General features: G+C 47.8%; 1 protein-coding gene across 1 annotated transcript in view; it reads left to right on the top strand.

The window, feature by feature from the left end:
- The window catches only part of KANK4 (KN motif and ankyrin repeat domains 4), a 92194-nt gene extending 77731 nt beyond the window's left edge, over positions 1-14463 (top strand). The window contains exons 9-10 of the mRNA XM_010370680.2: positions 3616-3816; positions 12237-14463. Coding sequence (XP_010368982.1) covers positions 3616-3816; positions 12237-12341 — 306 coding nt within the window. The 3' untranslated portion in view covers positions 12342-14463. The remainder of the gene's footprint in view (positions 1-3615; positions 3817-12236) is intronic.
- The last annotated feature ends 9362 nt before the right edge of the window (positions 14464-23825 follow it).

The raw sequence follows: 23825 nt of genomic DNA on the forward strand, positions 1-23825 counted from the left end.
GAGGCTGAGGCAGGAGAATCGCTTGAACCTGGGAAGCAGAGGTCGCAGTGAGCCAAGACTGTGCCATTGCACTCCAACCTGGGTGACAGAGCAAGACTGCGTCTCAAAAATAATAATAATAGGCCGGGCGCGGTGGCCCAAGCCTGTAATCCCAGCACTTTGGGAGGCCGAGACGGGTGGATCACGAGGTCAGGAGATCGAGACCATCCTGGCTAACACGGTGAAACCCCATCTCTGCTAAACAATACAAAAAACTAGCTGGGTGAGTTGGTGGGTGCCTGTAGTCCCAGCTACTCGGGAGGCTGAGGCAGGAGAATGGCCTAAACCCGGGAGGCGGAGCTTGCAGTGAGCTGAGATCCGGCCACTACACTCCAGTCCGGGCGACACAGCGAGACTCCGTCTCAAAAAAAAAAAACACACACACACACAAAAACAATAATAATAATAATAATAATAAAACAGTTGGAAAGAGGGGTCTGGAAACCCTGTGGTCTGGATAGTTCAGTAAACAACTGTATATATGTATGTATATACATGTATATGTATGTATCAACCTGGCATGCTGCCTCAGCCCTTGAAATAACCAGATCCCAAAACACTCCTATCTGCCTTATCTCTGCACCAGCAAGTATGAGTGGTATTATTCCAGACACACAAATCATGCCCCAGTCCCCAGGAGCCATACATATATATGTGTGTATATATACACACACACATACACAAACACACACATATAATATATACAAGGTCTGGAAACCTTGTGGTCTGGATAGTTCAGCGACAAGGTTTCACCATGTTGGCTAGTCTGGTCTTGAACTCCTGACCTCAAGTGATCCGCCCACCTCAGCTTCCCAAAGTGCTGAGATTACAGCCATGAGCCACTGCACCCGGCCCTATGTATATCTCTACAGTCCTCTCACCCAACTTTATTATATTTTGCCCTCTTGGTTTTCCTGGGTTCCAGGCAGGTCTCTCTGATGGGACATCAGGCTTTGTAAGGTTGAAGAATAAGGCAAGAACTGTTTTCTCTCCTTTTGGATCCCCTGAGGCCCTGAAAGCACTATCTTACATGTAAAAACTGCTGAGAATGGCCGGGCGTGGTGGTTCACACCTGTAATCCCAGCACTTTGGGAGGCTGAGGTGGGAGGATCACCTGAGGTCAAGATTTCGAGACTAGCCCAACCAACATGGTGAAACTCCATTTCTACTAAAAATACAAAAATTAGCCGGGGGTAGTGACAGGCACTTGTAATCCCAGCTACTTGGGAGGCTGAGGCAGGAGAATGGCTTGAACCTGGGAGGTGGAGGTTGCAGTGAGCCAAGATTGCACCATTGTACTCCAGCCTGGGCAACAGAGCAAGACTCCGTCTCAAAAAAAAAAAAAAAAAAAATTGGCCAGATGTAGTGGCACACGCCTATGGTCACAGCTACTCAGGAGGCTGAGGTAGAAGGATCACTCGAGCCCGGGAAGCAGAGGTTTCAGTGAGTCGTGATCATGCTACTCCACTCCAGCCTGGGTGATAGAGTGAGATTCTGTCTCAAAAAAAAAAATATATATATATATACACACACACACACACACACATACACACAGACACACACACACACACACAGTATATATAAGAAAATCTATGGGAAATGGGAAATGATGGTCAATTTGTAATCAGAAAAATTACTACTGTACATTATTGTATTTACATCCTTTATCTCATTTGATTCCCACAAAAGCCCTGTGAGGTACACAGGACAAATCATTGTTATATATATATATATATATATTTTTTTTTTTTTTTTTTGAGACAGATCTTGCTCTGTTGCCCAAGCTGGAGTGCAGTAGCACAATCTCAGCTCGCTGCAACCTCTGCCTCCCAGGTTCAAGCGATTCTCCTGCCTCAGCCTCCCGAGTAGCAGGTGCCCGCTACCATGCCTAGCTAATTTTTGTATTTTTTTTTTTTTTAGTAGAGACAGAGTTTCACCACGTTGGCCAGGCTGGTCTTGAACTCCTGACCTCAGGTGATCTGCCTGCCTTGGCCTCCCAAAGTGCAGGGATTACAGGCATGAGCTACTGTACCCAGCCCCAATTGTTATATTAATTCTTTTTTTTTTTTTTTTTTTTTTTTTTTTTTTTTTTTTTTTTGAGACGGAGTCTTGCTCTGTCACCCAGGCTGGAGTGCAGTGGCCGGATCTCAGCTCACTGCAAGCTCTGCCTCCCGGGTTTATGCCATTCTCCTGCCTCAGCCTCCGGAGTAGCTGGGACTACAGGCGCCCGCCACCTCGCCCGGCTAGTGTTTTGTATTTTTTAGTAGAGACGGGGGTTTCACGGTGTTAGCCAGGATGGTCTCGATCTCCTGACCTCGTGATCCGCCCGTCTCGGCCTCCCAAAGTGCTGGGATTACAGGCTTGAGCCACCGCGCCCGGCCCATTAATTCTTAAGAGAAGGAAAACCAGCTGGGCACAGTGGCTCACACCTGTAATCCCAGCACATTGGGAGGCCGAGGAGGGTGGATCACCTGAGGTCAGGAGTTCAAGACCACCCTGGTCAACATGGGGAAACTCCGTCTCTACTAAAAATACAAAAATTAGCTGGGCATGGTGGCAGGTGCCTGTAACCCTAGCTACTTGGGAGGCTGAGGCAGGAGAATGGCTTGAACCCGGGAGACAGAGGTTGCAGTGAGCCAACATCGCGCCATTGCACTCCAGCCTGGGTGACAAGAACGAGACTTCATCTCAAAAAAAAAAAAAAAACTAGCCAGATGTAGTGAGTGGCACATGCCTGTGAGCCCATCTACTTGGGAGGCTAAGGTGGGAGAATCACTTGATCCCAAAAGATTGACGCTGAAGTGAGCTGTGATTGTGCCACTGCACTCCAGCCTGGGTAACACAGCAAGACCCCATCTTTAAAAAAAAAAAAAGAAAAACCAAGAATCAAGAAGACAGTGACGTGACCTGAATCATGCATTAGGGAACAGCAGAACTAGAGCTTGGACTTCCTTTCTGATTCCAGCTCATTGCTACGTCCACCTACGATTACAGAGATGCCCAACATTACTGTCAATGTCTATAGATTAGAAATGACCACGGGACATGCAACCAGAGATCGTGTTGAGAGGGGAAGGTTCTGGGTATCCTTCAACAGAAAATTTCAGAGGCATTGAGCAGAGAAGGCTTCATGGGGAAAGTCAGGCTGGGGCAGGCAGTAAGAAGCCACGATGCTCAAGCACTCAACCTTCATCTGTTCCATCATTCCACATTTATCAGCACGTTCTTGGTGCTAGACACTGGGGAGACAGGGACGAAAACACTTAGTCCCTGCCATCAACAATGTCACATCCATGAGAAAGAGCAGTTGACAAGTTGCAATACTAAGTGGTGAGTGCTGTGTTAGGAATCCCATGCCTGGGGAGTGAGAGAAGGATTTAGAGAGGATGTAGCATTTGACTAATCTTCAAAGAGTAGAATTTTGCCAAGCAGAGAAGGTTATGTCCCATATCAAGGGCAGGAGACTCAGATCAGTGGTTGTGTTCTTGGAAGTCTCTGATGAGCACACCCAGGCTGGAGAGGGGGTCCTTCCCCACTGGCAGCAACCTCACCACATCCCTGTGGCTCTGCATGCAGGGAGGCCAGACTGCACTGATGCTGGGAGTCAGCCACGACAGGGAAGACATGGTTCAAGCGCTGCTTAGCTGCCAGGCAGATGTCAATCTGCAGGACCACGATGGATCCTCCGCCCTCATGCTGGCCTGTCACCATGGCAACGTGGACCTGGTGCGGCTGCTTCTGGCACACCCGGCGTGCAACAGCAGTCTGACTGACAAGGTGAGACTTACAGGCAATTAACAAGTAGCTGTTGCTGGGCAGGGTGGCTCATGCGTGTAATCCCAGCACTTTGGGAGGCTGAGGTGGGAGGATCACTTGAGACCAGGAGTTCAAGACCAGCCTGGGCAACATAGGGAGACCCCATTTCTTTAAAAAAAAAAAAAAAAAAAAGTAGCTGTTTAACTCCCCCTCCTGAAGAGTGTCTTGCCAGCCAGCAAAATTCAAGGAACCCTATGGCAGTGCAACAAAATCAGCCTCCTAAAGCTGTTGTGGGTTTTTTTTTTTTTTTTTTTTTTTTGAGACGGAGTCTGCCTCTGTCGCCCAGACTAGAGTGCAGTGGCGCGATCTGGGCTCACTGCAAGCTCCGCCTCCCGGGTTCATGCCATTCTCCTGCCTCAGCCTCCAGAGTTACTGGGACTACAGGCGCCCGCCAGTACACCCGGTTAATTTTTTGTATTTTTAGTAGAGACGGGGTTTCACCGTGTTAGATAGGATGGTCTCGATCTCCTGACCTCGTGATCCACGCGCCTCAGCGTCCCAAAGTGCTGGGATTACAGGCGTGAGCCACCGCGCCCGGCCTGTTGTGGGATTTAAATAAGAGGCTCAGCACAGTGGCTCATGTCTGTAATCCCAGCACTTTCAGAGGCCAAGGCAGGAGGATTGCTTGAGGCCAAGAGTTCAAGACCAGCCTGGGCAGCACAGTGAGACCCCATCTCTACTAAAAATACAAAAATTAGCTGGGTGTGGTGGTAGGAACCTGTAATTCCAGTTACTCTGGAGGCTGAGGCAGGAGAATCACTTGAACGTGCAAGGTGGAGGTTGCAGTGAGCTGAGATCGCACCACTGCACCACAGCCTGGGCAACAAGAGTGAAACTCTGTCTCAAACAAAAAAAAAACAAAACAAAAAATTAACCAGGTGTGGTGTTGCACGCCTGTAATCCCAGCTGCTGAGCAGGCTGAGGCAGGAGGATTGCTTGAGCCCAGAAGGTTGAGGTTGCAGTGAGCCACGATCAGGCCACTGCACTCCATCCTGGGTGACAGAGTGAGATCCTGTCTCTAAAAAATAAATAAATAAATAAATGAGATGATTCATGATAAATGTTTGGAGTCTTAGAGCTGCAAAACCCACAACCCTAGCTTTTCACAACACCATCCTGGGTGAATATACCCAGGTCTGGGTGAATATACCCAGGTCTGGGTGAATATACCCAGGTCTGGGTATATTCAGCCTCATTTGGTCACAGCAATAACAACATGTGGGCTTAGAGGCAGTAGCTTAGATGGGGAAGCTCTGCTGTCCAATAGGGACTCAAAAGCCTTCAGAAGGAATCAACCTTACAGAGTCATCTCTGTAGTCATTGAACTGAAAGTGCCTCTCAGACACAGATCCACTTTATGAAGCAGCCCATTCCATCAAGCCGGCCTACTTGAAGTTGCACTGTCAGTCACAGGCTTCTTAAACAAACTTCCTCATAAGGTGATGGCAATGATGATGATAACAATAGTAACTAATCAGTAACAATAGTAACCAATACATATGGAGGGTTTACTCTGTGTCAGGTACTGTACTAAGCATTTGTCATGGACCGTATCATTTAAACCCCACAACAATCTTGTGAGATTGACTGTCTTCCTACTGCCCCACTTTGCTCAAGGAGACAGAGGCATCAAATGGTTAGGTTACATACCCAGGATTACTCAGCTAGTGGAACCCGGCTCCATTAAACTCCTGGGCCCATACCCTTAACTGTTCCATCATCATCACTGTTGTCACAATGAAGCATCCATGTCTCTGGCTCCCTGCTGAATCCCCCACACCTAGTAGAGTGCCTGCCACATATCATTGAATCAATCAACAAATGAGTGAGTGAACCCCTAAACTTTGGAGGTAAGTCAACAGTAAGTGACCTTGTTCCTGATAATTACAGTAGGTATAATAATATTTCTAGAGTGCTCCTGGGAACTAAATCCTCTCCCTCTCAGTAATCCAGTGAGATAGATACTGATAAGAAAACAGGCCTGGAGATGTTACGTAACTGTCCTAAGATTTACAGGCTACTGATTCTCAGAGCAGAGATTCAAGCCTAGGTCTGACTCCAGTATCCTTAATATTAGCACCGTAATTTAATGATTTAAGCAGCTGTCTTTATGTTTTCTTAACAGCCACAGTTCAAAGGGAACAAAAACCTGGAGAGGGGAAGAGAGTCCTCTCCCTGCCCAGGGGCAGCACCTCTTACTGGGCCACATTTAAACTACCCGGAGACTGACTCATCAGCAATTTAAGCTGCTGTGTCCCTCAGTCACACCCAGACAGCAGGCACCCATCCAGTGACTCTAGGTCCTGTGAACCCTACCTTCACCCCAAAGCCATTTCTGAGATCATTAGAGAGCACAGACCTTCTTGATATTCATTTGGGAACGGGGTGGACTACTAGAAACCAGAGCCTCCTCTTCCAAACATTATATGGTCAGACAAAGGATCTGTGCTAATGAGCTCCCGGCTGGGTTGTCCTGGGGGAGAAGGAGGCAGCCCTAATCTGGAACAGGCCTGTACATCAAAGGCCCCTGGCCCTCTAAGGAGTAGGCACTGCTGATGCCCAAAGAGGCCTGAGATGGGAGGCCTGTGGGACAGGCAGGCAGGCATGAGCTTTGGAAGTCCCTGGTTAGCTGGGATAATCAGGCAGTGGATCTGAGAGCTCTCCTAGGTATCTCTGGAGGTCTGCCACAGGTATGAGAGAGCTTAGTGGCTGCTTTCTGGTGGTGGAAGAGTTGTGGGATCTGTTGCATTTCAGACAACTCAAGCATGATTGTTAGAAGCATGGACTTTAAAAACTCATGAGACCAGGTGCAGTGGCTCATGCCTGTAATCCCAACACTTTGGGAGGCCAGGTGGAGAGGATTACTTGAACCCAGGAGTTTGAGACCAGTCTTGGCAACAAAGTGAGACCCCCTGTGTTAGTCCGTTTTCACACTGCTGATAAAGACATACCTGAGACTGGGCAATTTACAAAAGAAAGAGGTTTAATTGGATTTACAGTTTCACATGGCTGGGAAAGTCTCACAATCATGGCAGAAGGCAAGGAGGAGCAAATCACATCTTACACAGATAGCAGCAGGCAAAGAGAGAGCTTGTGCAGGAAAACTCCCCCTTATAATAACCATCAGATCTCATGAGACTTACTCACTATCATGAGAACAGCACAGGAAAGACCTGCCCCCATTATTCAATTACCTCACACAGGTCCCTCCCACAACACATGGGAATTCGAGATGAGATTTGGGTGAGGACACAGCCAAACCATATCACCCCCTCTCTACAGAAAATAGAAAAAGATTAGCCAAGTGTGGTGGCTTGCACCTGTAGTCCCAGCTACTCAGGAGGCAGAGGCAGAGGCAGGAAGATTGCCTGAGCCCGGGAAGTTGAAGCTACAGTGAGCCGTGATCATACCAGGGAACGCCTGTCTAGGTGACAGAGTGAGACCCTGTCTCAAAAAAAATAAAAATAAAAATAAATTAAACGCTCATGAGTTCGAATCTAGGTTCAGTGACTTTGGGTAGGTGACCTAACTATTCTGGGCCTCTAGATGCTCATCTGTAAAATGGGGACAGCAGTAGACTCTACCTAAATACTATAATGTTTATAAAGGCTGAATCTGACATCTAGGAGTACACAGGGGATGGTAACTGTTTTAATTATGAATAGATGAATAGCGGTAGCTAAAACAAAAAAATACCACATCAACCAGCAGGGACCATGGCATTTACAGACAGTGTCTGGAGGGAGCAGAGAGAACAAAGGTCTGGAATTAGGGGAACCAATCAGAGTAGGGCGACCGACCCCCGAAGAGAGAAGCCACTGACAGACTTGGTTCAATCTAGTGGTTCTCAGCCAGGGGTGATTTTACCCTCTGGGGGAGATTTGGCAATGTCTGGGGACATTTTTAGTCACAAGTGGATGAGCAAATGCTCCTGATATCTAGTAGGTAGAGGCCAGGGATACAGCTAAACATCCTACAATACACAGGAACAGCAAAGAATTAACACTTATCCATCCAGGCCCGGTGGCTCATGCCTGTAATCCCAGCACTTTGGGAGGCCGAGGTGGGCAGATCACTTGAGGTCAGGAATTCAAGACCAGCCTGGCCAACATTCTGAAACCCTATCTCTGCTAAAAACACAAAAATTAGGCGTGGTGGCACACGCCTGTAATCCCAGCTATCGGGAGGCTGAGACAGGAGAATCGCTTGAACCTGGGAGGTGGAGGTTGCAGTGAGCTGAGATCGTGCCACTGCACTCCAGCCTGGGTGAAAGAGCAAGACTCTGTCTCAAAAAAAACAAAAACAAAAAAATTATCTGGTCAAAATATCAATAGTGCTGCAATTGAGAACGCCTGGTCTAGGCAAGCACTGAAATCCAGGTGGGTTTAGGTAACCAATCCTGGTGAAGTGCTGGATCAGGGAGAGCCAGGCCAGGCTGAGGACCGAGCAGGCTGGAGTTTGGGTAGGCTGTAATCCTGGAAGGGAGGGACTGGAGTGCTAATCAGGAGATGGAGGAGGAAATCTATCATGGCAGAAGCTGGAGCAACTTAGGGAAAGCCCAGCCAGCACAGTGGTGCCCAGGTAGTGCAGGCAGTGGGCCCACAGGTAAGGCAGGTTCCAGACCCCACTCATGGATGGGTCACATGCTGCCCACCTGGGTCAGGTTTGATTCACATGCAGATTCCCAAGGGTGGCTTTGGGGAGCACAGTGTCTCCATCCACAGGGTGAGACATTTCAGTGGTAAAAGGGAGCTTTTGACAAGGCTCTACCAAGTACCAAGGCTTGTCCCTGGTGCTTCACATTTAGGGGGGAAGTCTGGCCCTTATCATACCCACCGTATCATTTGCATCTTCATCTTTCCTATGGAGGCTTAGATGTTAACAGCAGAGCTCATTTGGGAATGTCTTTGGAAAACTGGGAGAGAATTCATGTCCTGAAATTGGTTTATTTCATCAACATTTAAAGCTCGGTATAAATGCAGAACTCCCAGAACAGCTGACCAGGCCCTTTCCCTAGATTTAAAGGCAATTTGAGGAAATCCATCACCCAGCCTCTTCTAGGTCTCAGAGCCCACCCTTTAATTTGTCAGCTTCTTTAAAGCACCCATCAGATTGAAAGCTTCTTGAAGGCAGAGATTATGCCTTGCTCATCTTTGGGTGATACATAGTGGGCTTGTGATGAATTCAAAGACACCCCCCTCCAACACATGGATACACACACAGTTGTACAGTTGTGCCAGCTGCCTGCACACTTCTCTTTTTCTTTCCTTCTTTTTTTTTTTTTAAATAGGGTCTCACCCTGTCGCCCAGGCTGGAATGCAGTGGCACGATCATGGCTTATTGCAACCTTGACCTCCTGGGTTCAAGTGATCCTCTTACCTCAGCCTCCCAAAGTGTTGGGATTACAAGCATGAGCCAGTGCGCCTGGCCAAGTGCAGATTTTTGAATCCCTGAAGTTACACGCAAATTTTGCACCATATCTGGCTAGTCCCCCATCTCTTCAGTCAGGATCTCCTAGAGCAGCTCTGGAGTGTTGTCGAGCAGGGGCTCACCATACCTGGCTCCCACGGGAGCTGCATAGCATGGGCTTGTTCCCAGGGTTCTGGCAGAGGCATCTGAGGAACACTAACCCTGGCCAAGTTGTCTCTGTGGTCACACCTCCTAAGCTGAGTGGGGTCCTCTGCTCTCCATGTCAGCAGTCGAGGAGTCCACAGCTGCAGGCTGTCCTCCAGAGGGACCCCGTTAAAAGGTGTGCCTCCCCTGGGACTGGCCCTGTGACTCTTCTGCGTAAATACTGTCAGCACAAACTCTGTGTTTACACAGAGCCTCAGGATTGACAAGGCACAGCAGATGGAGCTCAGGAGCAGGAACTCCAGCCTAAGTAAACCCAGGCCCCTCCTTTAGGAGACTTTTACAGGACTCCCTGCTTAAAAGCTTTGCTTTGTTCCAGTACTTTCCAGTGTAAGAACCCATTCACTAGGATTTAGATTCCATCAGCTTGAATGAATACCATTAGGTTCTCGTGCAGCATTCTCTCTTTCAACAATGCTTGTTGAGGGCTGACCAAACGCCAGGCTCTGGGCCAGGTGCCAGCATCCAGATCAGATTCTTGACCTTGTGGAGACCGAAATTTATCAAATAACCCCACAAATACCAGCATATAGCAAGTGGTAAAAGAAAAGTCTAGGGAGTCATGAGGGCTTTTCAGAGAAAGAACTTTGTATGTTTTGAGAAGCCCATGTGCCATCTTTGGGGGTCATACTGAAACGCCACTTCCTTCCTCTGCCTCCCCCCAGCCATCTTCTACCCCGCCCTGGCACACAGTGGCCGTCCTCTGCCCTGAGCTCACTCTATTCCTGTCTTCTGACTCGGTTAGTGCTTTGCCATGCTTTATAGTTATTTGCATGCGTGGGAGCCCTGATGGCCACTGGATTCCATCCCTGTGCATGGGAAAAAGCCTGAAGTGTTAAGCTGGGTGTTAACACTTCCTACCTGCTTCTGTGAAAGAATTGTCCACATTTTAGGAAGTAAATCTGTGCCTATGCAGTAGAGAACAATCTAGTGGGGTCTTGGGTGTCCCCTACCCATCAAACCCTTTACAGCAGCAAAATGTCAAAATATTCACAGTAGGCCAACAGCCTCAGGTCAGATTTCAGCTCCCAAGAAGTTACCTAAAGAGTGTGGTTTTCAGAGCTGTTGAGAGTTCAGAATTCCGGACGTGGGAATTGCAGCTGCTCAGTCAGGCCGGTGGTGCCTGATGAGAGCCCTCTGCGTGCAGCTTCTTTAGACAGTGGGACTGCCAGCTTCCTGCATTGCGTGTCAATGTAAAGAGTGCTGTGGTATCACAGATCATGAGGTAAAAATGTGCATGTCCTTCAATGCTCTGAGCCCACTTATTTTTATTTTATTTTATTTTATTTATTTATTTATTTATTTGTTTGTTTGTTTATTTAGAGACGGAGTTTCACTCTTGTTGCCCAGGCTGGAGTGCAATGGTGTGATCTCGGCTCACCTCAACCTCCGCCTCCCAGGTTCAAGCGATTCCCATGCCTCAGCCTCCCAAGTAGCTGGGATTACAGACATGCGCCACCACGCCAGGCTAATTTTGTATTTTTAGTAGAGAGGGGGTTTCTCCCTGTTGGTCAGGCTGGTCTTGAACTCCCGACCTCAGGTGATCCGCTGGCCTTGGAGTCCCAAAGTGCTGAGATTACAGGTGTGAGCCACCGCACCCGGCCTCTGAGCCCACTTCTAAGAGTCAGTCCTTAGGAAATAATGAAAAATAGGAAAATGCTTTTTGCACTAAGATTATGATGGCAAAGACTTGGAAACAACATAAATTTCCATTGAAAAAGTTATAGAATATTTCCATAATTAGTAAAAATTAGTAAATTATGGAATATTACACAGCCAAAAAGAAAAATCATGCATTATAATGGCTATGTAAGAATAAAGAAAAATCTTATAGCATATCATGGTAAATTAAGAATTAAAGCAAATTCAAAGTCGATATACAATATCATTCCTTTATTTAAAAACCAACAACAGGACAGGTGCAGGACGGGACAGGATTACAAATTCATGCCTGTAATCCTAAAACTTTGGGAAGCCAATGTGGGAGGGTCACTTGAGCCCAGGAGTTCAAGACCAGCCTGGGCAACATAGGGAGACCCTGTCTCTACAAAAAATTAAAAAAAAAAAAAACAACAACAACAACAAATTTGCACAGGAGAAAAGATTGGAGGAAAACACACCAGAATGCTAACTTTCACTTAGGTACGTGTAATGGAATAGCAGCAGTTATTTTATTTCCTGTTTTCCAATTTAAAGTAGAAAAAAGTGGGGCTGGGCTCAGTAGCTCACACCTATAATCCCAGCAGTTTGGGAGGCCAAGGTGGGCAGACCACTTCAGCCCAGGAGTTTGAGACCAGCCTGGGCAACTTGGTGACACCCCATTTCTACAAAAAATACAAAAATTAGCCAGGCATGGTGGTGTAATCCCAGCTACTTGGGAGGCTGAAAGTGGAAGATCACCTGAGCCCAGGAGACGAAGGTTGCAGTGAGCTGTGATTGCGCCACTGCACTCCACCCTGGATGATAGAATGAGACTCCATCTCAAAAAAAAAAAAAAAAAGCGTTGAAAACCAGATGACCCTTCTTTATTTCTATGTCCCAGATTTCCCAGGAGTTACTGTTGTTTCTGTGGAAGGGACCGCATTTCTGGTGATCCTCATGCCATTTGAATCTTCTCCTCTATGGAGGTCTCTGGAAGCCTTCATAGACACCTGTGTCCCAGGCATACCCCTACTCCCAACTTGCCCTTCCCCACTGGGCAGGAGGCAGATTGGATGATATTTATTTCTCCTTTCCTTTTTCTCCTATAGGCTGGCCGCACAGCTTTGTCCATCGCTCTGAAGTCACCCACCCATATGGAAATTGCTGGGCTTCTGAGAGCCCACGCGGAGCAGGGCAGGTCCCTGGGGCTGTAGGGGCTGCAGAAGAACTGGCGGTGGAGAACAAAAGCCTTCTTCTCTGGACTCCTCCCTCGCCCTTGAAGAGGGCGGAGGTCACAGGCCAGAGAGTCACCCCTCTAGAGAAGAAACTATGTCAAATATGCACATACATTCCTGTTGTATAATTCTGCTCATTAGAATGCTTTGTAGTTTTTGCCTTAGGCCAAGCCCCAAAACTACACGGGCTTCAGAGCAGGGTTCAAGGTGCAAGGTGAGGGGTACATTGGTGTCATCCAAACATCCAAAACATCTTCAGCCTTGAATTCCTCATGACTCTACCCTCTGTAGCATTGCATAGCAAGAAGGCAGGCAGGAGCACATTCGCACATTAGGAAAGCAATACTTTTTACATGGAATTTTAAAGTGCACTATCTTTGTTTTTTAAGCAAGTGTATACAAATATGTCCCATTGATATGCATGTCTAGAGATGGGAGGGGATTTAAGTCAACCCCCTGGCAAGCATTCTGTAGAGGACCCTAGAAGAATCACCATGCAGACTGGTGAAACTGAACAAGGACCATTTGGGAGATTTGTTTTGATGGGGTTGACAAAGAAATCTAAAATTCAGACAAGGTAGGAAGAAGCACATTGGCGTCAATGCTGTATGTACAGTCTTGACTATTTCTGAGTCATCTAGTGACTCCAATGTGCTCCAGGGAAATTGGAATTAACTAAGAAATGTATTATCTAGTAGGTTAGTATGTAATAAATAAGAAAAAGAAATTCAATCCAGTGACACACACCACATGTATTTGGGCAGAGTCAGATTCTCTCAGCTATTTTGAGTCTGCAAAAGAAACAAAAAAAAGCTTCCTCCTGAGGATGGGTTATTGTCATCAAGAAGCCACCACATTTCCTGCATAGCTGTACCCATTACCTACGGTAATTCCCAGTGCTTTCCCCTCATATCCCCTAGAAGCAAATATCTGTTCTAAGGTTTTCTGGGACTTGTGGCTGCAGAGCCTTCAAGCCTGGAAAGCAGCAGAAGCAAAGGAGCCAGGCAGGGCAGGGCAATCCTTTCTGAAGCTTCCATATTCCCTGGGGCCAGCACATGCAAGGTTTATATGGTCAGTAGCTCAAATGAAGTCATCTGAATATGCTCTTTCTTTAAATCTCTTATGAAAAAAAAAAAAACAAGAAGTAGTGTCAAAGTTTGATGAGCTTTACATTGGAAATGCAAAAGCTTGCACTCTCATTTTGGCTGGGATGTCAATTTGCTGGGTGCCCCTGCGGTGAGTCATGAAACCTCCTTGGGCCCCAATTTCATCATCTCTAAAAACAAAAATTATCATACAACCTACCTCCTGGGGGGTGCTGCACAAGAAGCAGCTGATGGAAGTTTTGAAATACAATTTGTGGCCGGGCGTGGTGGCTCACACCTGTAATCCCAGCCCTTTGGGAGGCTGAGGTGGGTGGATCACCTGGGGTCGAGAGTTCGAGACCAGCCTGACATACATGGAGAAACTCCATCTCTACTAAAACTGCAAAAATTAGCTGGGCATGGTGGCAGGCGCCTGTAATCCCAGCTGCTTGGGAGGAGGCAGGAGAATCGCTTGAACCCAGGAGGCGGAGGTTGCAGTGAGCTGAGATCATGCCATTGCACTCCAGCCTGGGTAACAAGAGTGAAACTCTGTCTAAAAAATAAAAATTTAAAAAAAAAAAAATCCAATTTGTAACCCATTAAGGCCATCTATAGAAATGGAGCAAACTTCTTTATGCCATTGTGATTCATAAGAGAGGCTCAGAGTCCCAGAACACAACAACATGTGTTGATGCAACTCAGAGGTGGAGAGAATGGAGCAAATAATGAGGAAAAAAAAAAAAAAAAAGCTTTAAATGGGTTTATTTTGACCTCAAAATACATTGTAAGAGCAACATCCTATGTTAATAAATGTTTTAGCCCGGTGCTTCGCGAACATTTATGTGCATACAAATCACCTGGGATCTTGTTAGAAGGCAGTAGGTCTGGGGTGAGGCCTGAGACTCTGCATTTCTAACCAGGTCCCGGGAGATGCTGATGCTATCGAGCCACAACCACACTTTGAGTAGCAAGCCTCTGGCCTATCCTTATTGTTTGTTATATTAAAATGCTGCCTCCCAATCTTCTGTCTCAAAATTTCTTTGCATTTCTCTGCTCTTGGTTCTTGGGAATTTGCAGTGTGGGTCTTATTTGCTATTGTCTTCAGTATGGAGCCTGTGTCCTGTGTTACCTGTTTAGGATTTATTTCTACATTTCATATTAGGTGGCAACTTTCATTGGGTCACTTTAAAAAAATGAAATCATATTAAAAACAACTTATTTACCAGGAAAAGCAAACTGGGTTTCCTAGGGCTTGAAGACTACTTACTCATCACTATCAAAAGACTGTCCATCCTTTCTGAGGTTTTTAATAATTTTATTTTAATCTCGAGGTTTGGACATGAGCATATGATCTCATCCTTTATAACCATTTCTTTCCTTTGGAATGTCTGAGCTCAGAATATGGTGAGATGAACAAGCACAGCCTGCCTTCCTGTCACTGTCCCTCAGCTCTAAAATTCATTTAAAAATATCTGTCGATTGGGGTGCTGAGGCGGGCAGATCACTTAAGGTCAGGAGTTAGAGAACAACCTGGACAACATGGTGAAACCCTGTCTCTACCAAAAATCTTTAAAAATTAGCCAGGTGTGGTGGTGTGTTCCTGTAATCCCAGCTACTCAGGAGGCTGAGGCTGGAGAATTGCTTGAACCTGGGAGGCAGAGGTTGTGGTGAGCCAAGATCACGCCACTGAACTCCAACCTAGTCAACACAGCGAGACTGTCTCAAATATGTGTGTGTGTGTGTGTGTGTGTGTGTGTGTGTATACCGGCCAGGTGCCCGGCACTGTTCCCAGCACTAGAGACATCACAGTGAGTCCAGTTCAGTCTCCTGCCTCACCATCCCCTAGGGAAAACACATAGAAGGTCAAAGGAAGCCCAGAGGGGTACCACTAAAGGGAACCAGAGCTGGCCTTAGGAAGTCAAGGGAGGCTTCCTGGAGGAAGGGCCACTGAACTTAAAGATTACTGGATGTTAGGCAGAAAAGGAAGTGGAGTGAGAGGTGAGTGTGCCAGGCAGAAGAGTACTGCTGTAACTGCTCAGTGAGTTCACCTTGCCTGTTGCCTAGACAGAACTGATTTATCAAGACTGGGGAATTGCAATAGAGAAAGAGTAATTCACGCAGAGCTGGCTGTGCAGAACAGAGTTTTATTATCACTCAAGTCTCCCCAAGCATTCGGGGAGCAGAGTTTTAAGGACAACTTGGGGGCTGGGGGAAGCCAGTGAGCTGGGAGTGCTGATTGGTCAGGTCGGAGATGAACTCATAGAGAGTTGAAGCTGTCTTCTTGCGCTGAGTCAGTTGCTGGGTGGGGGCCACAAGATCAGAAGAGCCAGTTTATTGATCTGGGTGGTGCCAGCCGATCCATCAAGTGCAGGGTCTGCAAAATATCTCAAGCACTGATCTTTGGAGCAGTTTAGGGAGGGTCAGAACCTGGTAGTCTCCAGCTGCATGACTCCTAAACCATAATTTCTAATCTTGTGGCTAATTTCTTGTCCTGCAAAGGCAGTCTAGTCCCCAGGGAAGAAGGAGGTTTGTTTTGGAAAAGGGCTGTTATCATCTTTGTTTTAAACTATAAACTTCCTCCCAAAGTCAGTTCAGCCTGCGCCCAGGAATGAACAAGGACAGCTTGGAGGTTAGAAGCAAGGTGGAGTCGGTTAGGTCAGATCTCTTTCACTGTCTGTTATAAGTGTGCAATGGCAGTTTCACTGTGGAGGCTGAAAGAAGGGAGAGCAGGCATTTGGGGGCCTTCATTCAGTTCAATGTGGCTGCCATGTTTGAGTGGGACACTGAAATCAAAGGGTGTATTTTTAAGAGACGAGACTGAAAATACATGGAGACCACATCAGAAAGTGCTGTAAAAGCTGTGGTAAGGCTTTATTCCAAAGGCAACAGAAAGCTATTGAAATCAAGATTTAAAATGGCGAAATCCATTCCTCTAACCCACATTTAACACATATTTATCAGGTACCTCTTCCCTTCCAAGTGCTCTGCTTGAGGCTGGACCTATGCCAGCGGGCGAGTTAGGCACAGAGTACACTGCACATGAACAGGGAAGAAAGACAAATGAGCCACCGCCTTGCAGTGAGAGCCATGTTGCAACTGGGCGAGCAGAGGGTGCTGGGGGGTGCCTAGATGGGGCCATCAGCCTAGTCCCCCCTTCACCTAGAATTGGGGAGGGGGTCTAGGAAGGCTTCCTGAGGGATATTTTAGCTATCTGAAGGATGCGTAGGAGCTAGCCAGGCAAAGAGGAGCAGGAGAACGTTCCAGGCAGAGGAAGAAGCATGAATAAAGCTCCAAAACAAGAAAGAATATTGATTTGGGCCATTCAAAGAATGTTAGCATGCCTACACAGGGCACAGTGGCCCATGCCTGTAATCCCAGCACTTTGGGAGGCCAAGATGGGTGGATCATTTGAGGTCAGGAGTTCGAGATCAGCCTGACCAATATGGTAAAATCCCATCTCTACTAAAAATACAAAAATTAGCTGGGTGTGGTGGCATGTGTCTGTAATCCCAGCTACTTGGGAGGCTGAGGCAGGAGAATCACTTGAACTGGGGAGGCGGAGGCTGCAGTGAACTGATATCTCACCACTGCATTCAAGTCTGAGTTACAGCCAGACACTATTCCCCACTACCCCCAAAAAAGGAAACAAAGCTTAGATTCACATGTTAGAAACAGCACTCCAGTTTTTTTTTAGCATGGGTGACATTTATTCAATAAACATTTGTGGAGTGTCCATTCAGAGTCCTGGGCTCCAGAGTTAAGGGCTTGTTGGAGGGGGCAGATGTAAGCTAATGACAACGGTGAAATGTGACAAGTGTTGGAAGCCTGAGTCAAGCTGCAGAGACTGACTTGGACAAGGGGAGTCAAGGAAGCCTCCCAGAGGAGTGGCTTTTCAGCTAAGCCATAATGAAGCCTAGGAGTTTAGACATAACAGCAGGTGGATGGAACATGTGGAAAAACATGACCTGAGCCGGGCACGCTGGCTCACACCTGTAATCCCAGCTATTCGGGTGGCTGAGGCACGAGAGTCGCTTGAACGCGGGAGGTGGAGGTTGCAGTGAGCCTAGATCACACCACTGCACTCCAGCCTGGGTGACAGAGCGAGACTCCATCTCGAAAAAAAAAAAAGGAAAAAAAAAAAGAAAAAGTGTGACCTGTTGGGCAATGGAGATAATTTCAAAATGACTTTAGTTTCAGTTATGCGGGAGACATAACTAAACAGGAGAAGTGAGAGAGAGGTCAGGAAACATTGCACTGGTACATTGATACTTAGAATTTGGACTTGTGCCTGTAACTTGAGGGGAATAACAGGCCCCTTTGAAAATGCAAAGGCCTCAGCAGAAAAAGTTTGGGAGGCCAAGGCAAAAGGATTGCTTGAAGCCAGGAGTTTAAGACCAGCCTGGGCAACATAGCAAGACTGCATCGCTACAAAAAAAAATTTTTTTTTTTTAAATAGCCAGGCATGGTGACACATGTTTGTAATAATCCTAGTTACTTAGGAGACTGAGGCAGGAGGATAGGTTGAGTCCAGTGAGTTATTTTCACACCACTGCACTCCAGCCTGGGTGACAGATTGAGACCCCATCTCTAAAAAAAAAAGAAAGAAAAAGTAAAAGGGCCAGGCGCGGTGGCGCATGCCTGTAATTCCAGCGCTTTGAGAGGCCAAAGTGGGCTGATCCATTGAGGTCAAGAGTTCCAGACCAGCCTGGCCAATATGGTGAAACCCCTATCTCTACTAAAAAATACAAAACTTAGTAGGGCATGTTGGTGCATGCCTGTAATCCCAGCTACTCAGGAGGCTGAGGCATGAGAATCGCTTGAACCCAGGAGGCAGAGGTTGCAGCGAGCCAAGATTGTGCCACTGCAACCCAGCCTGGGTGACAGAGCGAGTGAGACTCCATCTCAAAGAAAAAAAAAAAAAAAAGAAGGCAAAATTTGCATGTAACTTCAGGAATTCAAAAATCTGCACCTAGCTGAATACAGTTGCTCACACCTGTAATCCCAACACTTTGAGAGGCTGAAGCAGGAGGATCACTTGAGCCCAGGAGTTAAAGACTAGCCTGAGCAACATAGTGACACCCCATCTCTACAAAAAAAATTAAAAACTAGCCAGGAGGCCGGGCGCGGTGGCTCAAGCCTGTAATCCCAGCACTTTGGGAGGCAGAGACGGGCGGATCACGAGGTCAGGAGATCGAGACCATCCTGGCTAACACTGTGAAACCCCGTCTCTACTAAAAATACAAAAAACTAGCCAGGCGGGGTGGCGGGCGCCTGTAGTCCCAGCTACTCGGGAGGCTGAGGCAGGAGAATGGCGTAAACCCGGGAGGTGGAGCTTGCAGTGAGCTGAGATCTGGCCACTGCACTCCAGCCCGGGCGACAGAGCGAGACTCCGTCTCATAAAAAAAAAAAAAAAAAAAAAAAAAAAAAAAAAAAAAACAACAACTAGCCAGGCGTGGTGATGTGTCTGTAGTCCCAGCTACCTGGGAGGCTAAAGTTAGCCCAGGAGGTCAAGGCTGCAATGACTGCGATCTCACCACTACACTCCAGGCTAGGTGACAGAATGACCACTATACTCCAGGCAAGGTGACAGAATGAGACTCTGTCTCAAAAAAAAAAAAAAAATCTTACTGCTATGGGCAGTGGGGAGCCATTGATTTCTAAACAATAGGGGCATATGATCAGATTTGCTATTTATTGATAGAATGATCACAGAAGGTGACTGAAAGCCAAGAGATCAGCTAGGATGTTCTAATGAGACACTGGGCATAAAGCAGGAAGGGCCCAGTGCATGGTAGTATTGGTGGGGATGAAGAATAGAGTCCTGTAGGAAAGGCATCAGGAATGGGATGTGCCAGCATGTAGTGACAGACTGGATAGTGAGTGGAGAGCCGTCAAAAATGATGACAGGAGAGTGGTGGGATATGCTTTCTTCTCTTCCTCCTTAATATCAGAATTCCCAACTTTTAGCCGGGCACATGACCAACCAGAATAGACTTCATCTGCCAGCTCTCTTTGCAGCTTGATGTGACTGTAACTATGTTCTGGCTAGTGAGGTATGAGTGTAGTGAGGTGTGCAAACTCTGGCTCCTGCCTTTAAAGGAAAAGGAAATGCATTTCCCCCTTCCCACTGGCTAGAATGTGGTAGTGATCCATCTTGATCCAAGGAGATGAGGCCACCATCCTAGGGATGATAGAATAGCCGGTCAGAAGGAGTGTAGGTCCCCAACACCATAAAGCTTTCATCTCCTCTCTGGACTGCTTATTCTGCATTTGATATCTGAGCAAGAAATAATCTTCTTACATGTGTAAGCCATTGTACACTTGGATCTCTGTGGCAGTAGGAGTTAGACAAATGCACTTAGCACCACAGGGCAGTGTCAACAGTCAAATGCTATGGTTAGTGGATTTCAGGAGGAAATGCTGGGAAAGGCCTTTCGGAAGGAGTATCCTTTCAATGCCTAGGCATAAGGAATGTCTCCTTATGACACCAGTCCGTGTTCCATGCCCCCAGTGGAGTCATCCAGCCCGCAGCCTTGCAGAAGGTACAGCCATGTGTTGCTCTAGCAGATTCCCGAATACAGGCTGTGCACCCTGAGGCAGCCAGTCCTTAAGTGAGTCATTGCCTGTGAAGTGGCCTGGTGTGTGGAATTATGGGTGGAACCACTGAATTATCTGAGAAATCTGAATGAAGAAACGTGGCATTTCAGGCAGTCACAGTGGGGTGCGATTAGGGAGAAGAGAGTGAAGCTGTGAGGTGGAGTGAGGCATAAAAGGAAAGGTAAAATTTGCGTGAGTAGAGGTCAAAACAGGCTGAAAGGGCCGGGCACAGTGGCTCACGCCTGTAATCTCAGCACTTTGGGAGACCAAGGTGGGTGGATCACCGGAGGTCAGGAGTTCAAGAGCAGCCTGGCCAACATGGTGAAACCCCGTCTCTACTAAAAATACAAAAAATTAACCAGGTGTGGTGGCGCACACCTGTAATGCCACGTACCTGGGAGGATGAGGCAGGAGAATCACTTGAACCTGGGAGGTGGAGGCTGCAGTGACCCAAGTTCATGCCACTGCACTCCAGCCTGGGTGACAGAGCGAGACCCTGTCTCAAAAAAAAAAAAAAAGAAAGAAAGAAAGAAAGAAAAAGGACAGACTGAAAGTGTGAGAAAGAAGGATCTGTGAGGCAGACCAACGATCAAGCAGAAAGAGAAGAACGCACTTACGGAGTAGATGCCAACCCTCCTTGCCTGGGAACTTCTCCTCAGCCCTATCCAGGATCCCCGACTGCAGCAGGAGCTGTCACACTCCTACAGGAAAACTTGACCCCTGGCCATTGCAGGACAGACACCAGACACTGCCTGGGCCCATGAAGCCCTCTCTTGGGAATTTTAGAGCTGAGATTTAGGAGAGAGATTCAGTCGCCTTCTGGTGTCTGGACTGCACCATGTAGATCTCAGCTGCTGATGACCAGGGTCAGTCTTGTGGAGGTAAGGGGCCAAAGGGACTCTTCAGTCATAAAGCCTAAAGGAGGTGGTCAGAGTAAAGCAGAGATAAAAACTTCTGGTTTCTCTGGAGCAACACTTGTTCCTTCACGAAGACGCCAGTAGATACCCACTCTTGAATTTTGTAACTTGTTTCTCTTTTCCCAATCTCCTCTCTGGGTTAGGCAGCCAGTGGGAAGCAAGGAAGGGCTGGGATCTGGAGTCAGATATCTCACGTTGAATTCCAGCTGGACCACTTGGCCACTAGGTTTTTGACCTGTAAAATGGGGGATGATTGTTCCTTGTTCCTCCTCTGCTTTTGTGTGTGTGTGTGTGTGTGTGTGTGTGTGTGTGTGTGTGTGTGTGCGTGAGAGACAGGATCTCCCTCTGTCACCCAGGCTGGAGACCAGGGACGCAATCTCAGCTCACCGCAACCTCTGCCTCCCAGGCTCAAGTTACCCTCCCACCTCACCCTGCCCCCCAGTAGCTGGAACTACAGGTGGACGCTACCACACCCAGCTAAATTTTGTATCTTTTGTAGAGATGGGGGGTCTCACTTTATTGCCCAGGCTGGTCTCGAACAATCCAGCCTCCTAAGGTCTGGGATTACAGGCATGAACCACCACACCCAGCCCCCTCCTCTGTTTTTATGTGTTTAGCTAAAATTGGTCCCTATGATAAAACTTAATATACAGTGGAGAGCATCCCCTTGCCTCTGGATGTTTGATTCTTTTTCCCTAGACCTGGGCCCATCAAAATAGCAGCTTGCCTTCACTGAGTACTTAGAAATGCCCAGGCATCAGTCCTAACGGGTTTGTATGAAGTTACTTATGTCTCATCATAACCCAGTGAGTTAGATATTATCCCTGTTTTACATATGCGGAAACTGAAGCACAGAGAGAGTAAGTAACTCACCTAAGGCCACACAGCCTAGTAAGCAAAGGATCTGAGATTTCAAGCTGCATCAGGCTCTGTGACTATACTCCACTGCCTGCTGTGAGCCCAGAACTCTACTTGCTCCCTTGCCAGTGACCCAGGCTAGCGGAGAGAGGTGCCTGGCTGCAGGCGGTGGACACTGCTGAGAGAACAAAACTGCCTCGGGGACCTGACATGAAGTCAGCAGCTAACATGCAGTTCCTACCGGGTGGCTCCGGACAAAGGGGACAAACAGGCAGAGTGTTTGGGACTGAAGGAGTTGAGGTATCAGGATGCCCATGTGCTTGGCATTCCTGGGGAAGAAAGAGGCCTCTGTCCAGGGCACAGATGATCTGAACCCCGCATTACCTCCACTGCCCCCTAAGGAAGGAGCTTTTGACAGTTCCAAATCCGTTCATTCACCCCCTCTCCCGTTTCAGCGATAGCTGGGCCTGGAACAGAGGAAGCCCAGCTGCTGTCTGAGTGGGTCCCACCTGACTTCCCCGCTGAGCCCCATCCAGCCCTCGGTCCATTTCCATGCTTGGGAGAGGTCTGGAAAGGGCTGCGGGGCCTCTCCTCTGAAGCAAGCAGAACAATTCTGTTGCTGCTTTGGATTTGAGAGTACATTCTCCAATCTCATGTTGCCTTTGAGATGAGGAGATTTCCACTCTTCTCCCTGGAAGGGAAAACTATGGGAGAAAACTGTCCTTTGTCCCTCTCCCACAGTCCCAGTGGTCAGATCCAGGGCAGGAACAGAGGGAAGCTCAGGCCTCGTCCCCACAAAGAGGAAGCGGCTGCTGTTCTCTCCACCCCTTGTAGGCTTAGCAGGGCTGGTCCAGCTCAGTGTGGGACCGTGTGACTCTGCACGCGAGTGTTAGGATGGTCACTGTAAATCCACGCCAAGCCCTTCTTTTGAGCTTTAGTCAGGAATAAAGTTGATGTCTGTCTATGGTATCTTATCTTTCAATTGGTTCCTAGCCTGGGAAATGAGAAAAGTGATGTTATTTATTGTCCCCATGTTCCCAAGCCCCACACACTCCCTGGTCAGCACACTGGGCTCATAGATGACGCCTAGCTTGGTCCAGCTAGGAGAAGTGGGATGGAAAAAGAGGGGCCAGGGTGACAGGGCACATGAAGTTGGGCACTGCCAGACCCAAAGGATGTCTGAGCCCACAGCTGACATGGCCCTGTCGAGGGTTCACTTGCCATTGCATGACTCAAGGGGGTGCCACCATTGTGTCTAGTGAACGGTACCTTCTGGAGTTGTGCTCCAGAAGCTGCCATTCACAGAAGACACAATGGTGCTCCCTGGAGTTGTACAACAGAGTGCCCTAGGTCCCAATGTGAGGTAGGACAGGGCCTCACAGGAGGGGAGATGGGGCATCCAGGTCTCGAAGTTCAGAGGTCTGCTCAGGTAGACAAAGTGACAGAGAGGCAGGCAAGACTATACCAGGGGCCAGGGTTTGCCACCCAGGAGCCTGTCCAGGAGTCAGAGGAAGTCAGTGGTCCCAGGTGGGGCTCGGTCCAAGTAGCAAAGAGGGCAATAATTCAGGACAGCAACAATTATGGAGCCACCTGGATGCCGACCCCAATCAGATCCGATCTGGGTTTTAACACACTCACATTTGAGGCTGGGCGCAGGGGTTCACTCCTCACTCCTGTAATCCCAACACTTTGCGGGGCCTAGGTGGGTGGATCACTCGAGGTCAGGAATTCAAGACCAGCCTAACCAACATAGTGAAATCCCATCTCTACTGGAAAAAAAAAAAAAATTAGCCAGGTGAGTTGTCACATGCTTGTAGTCCCAGCTACTGGGGTGGCTGAGGCAGGAAAATCACTTGAACCCGAGAGCCGGAAGTTGCAGTGAGCTGAGATTGTGCCACTGCACTGCAGCCTAGGCAACAAGACTGAAACTTTGCCTCAAAAAAAACCCAACCAACAACAACAACAACAACAAAAACCACTCACATTCTAGGCGGGGTGTGGTGGCT

This window comes from Rhinopithecus roxellana, chromosome 12 (genome assembly GCF_007565055.1).
Source record: "Rhinopithecus roxellana isolate Shanxi Qingling chromosome 12, ASM756505v1, whole genome shotgun sequence".
Lineage (NCBI taxonomy): Eukaryota > Metazoa > Chordata > Mammalia > Primates > Cercopithecidae > Rhinopithecus > Rhinopithecus roxellana.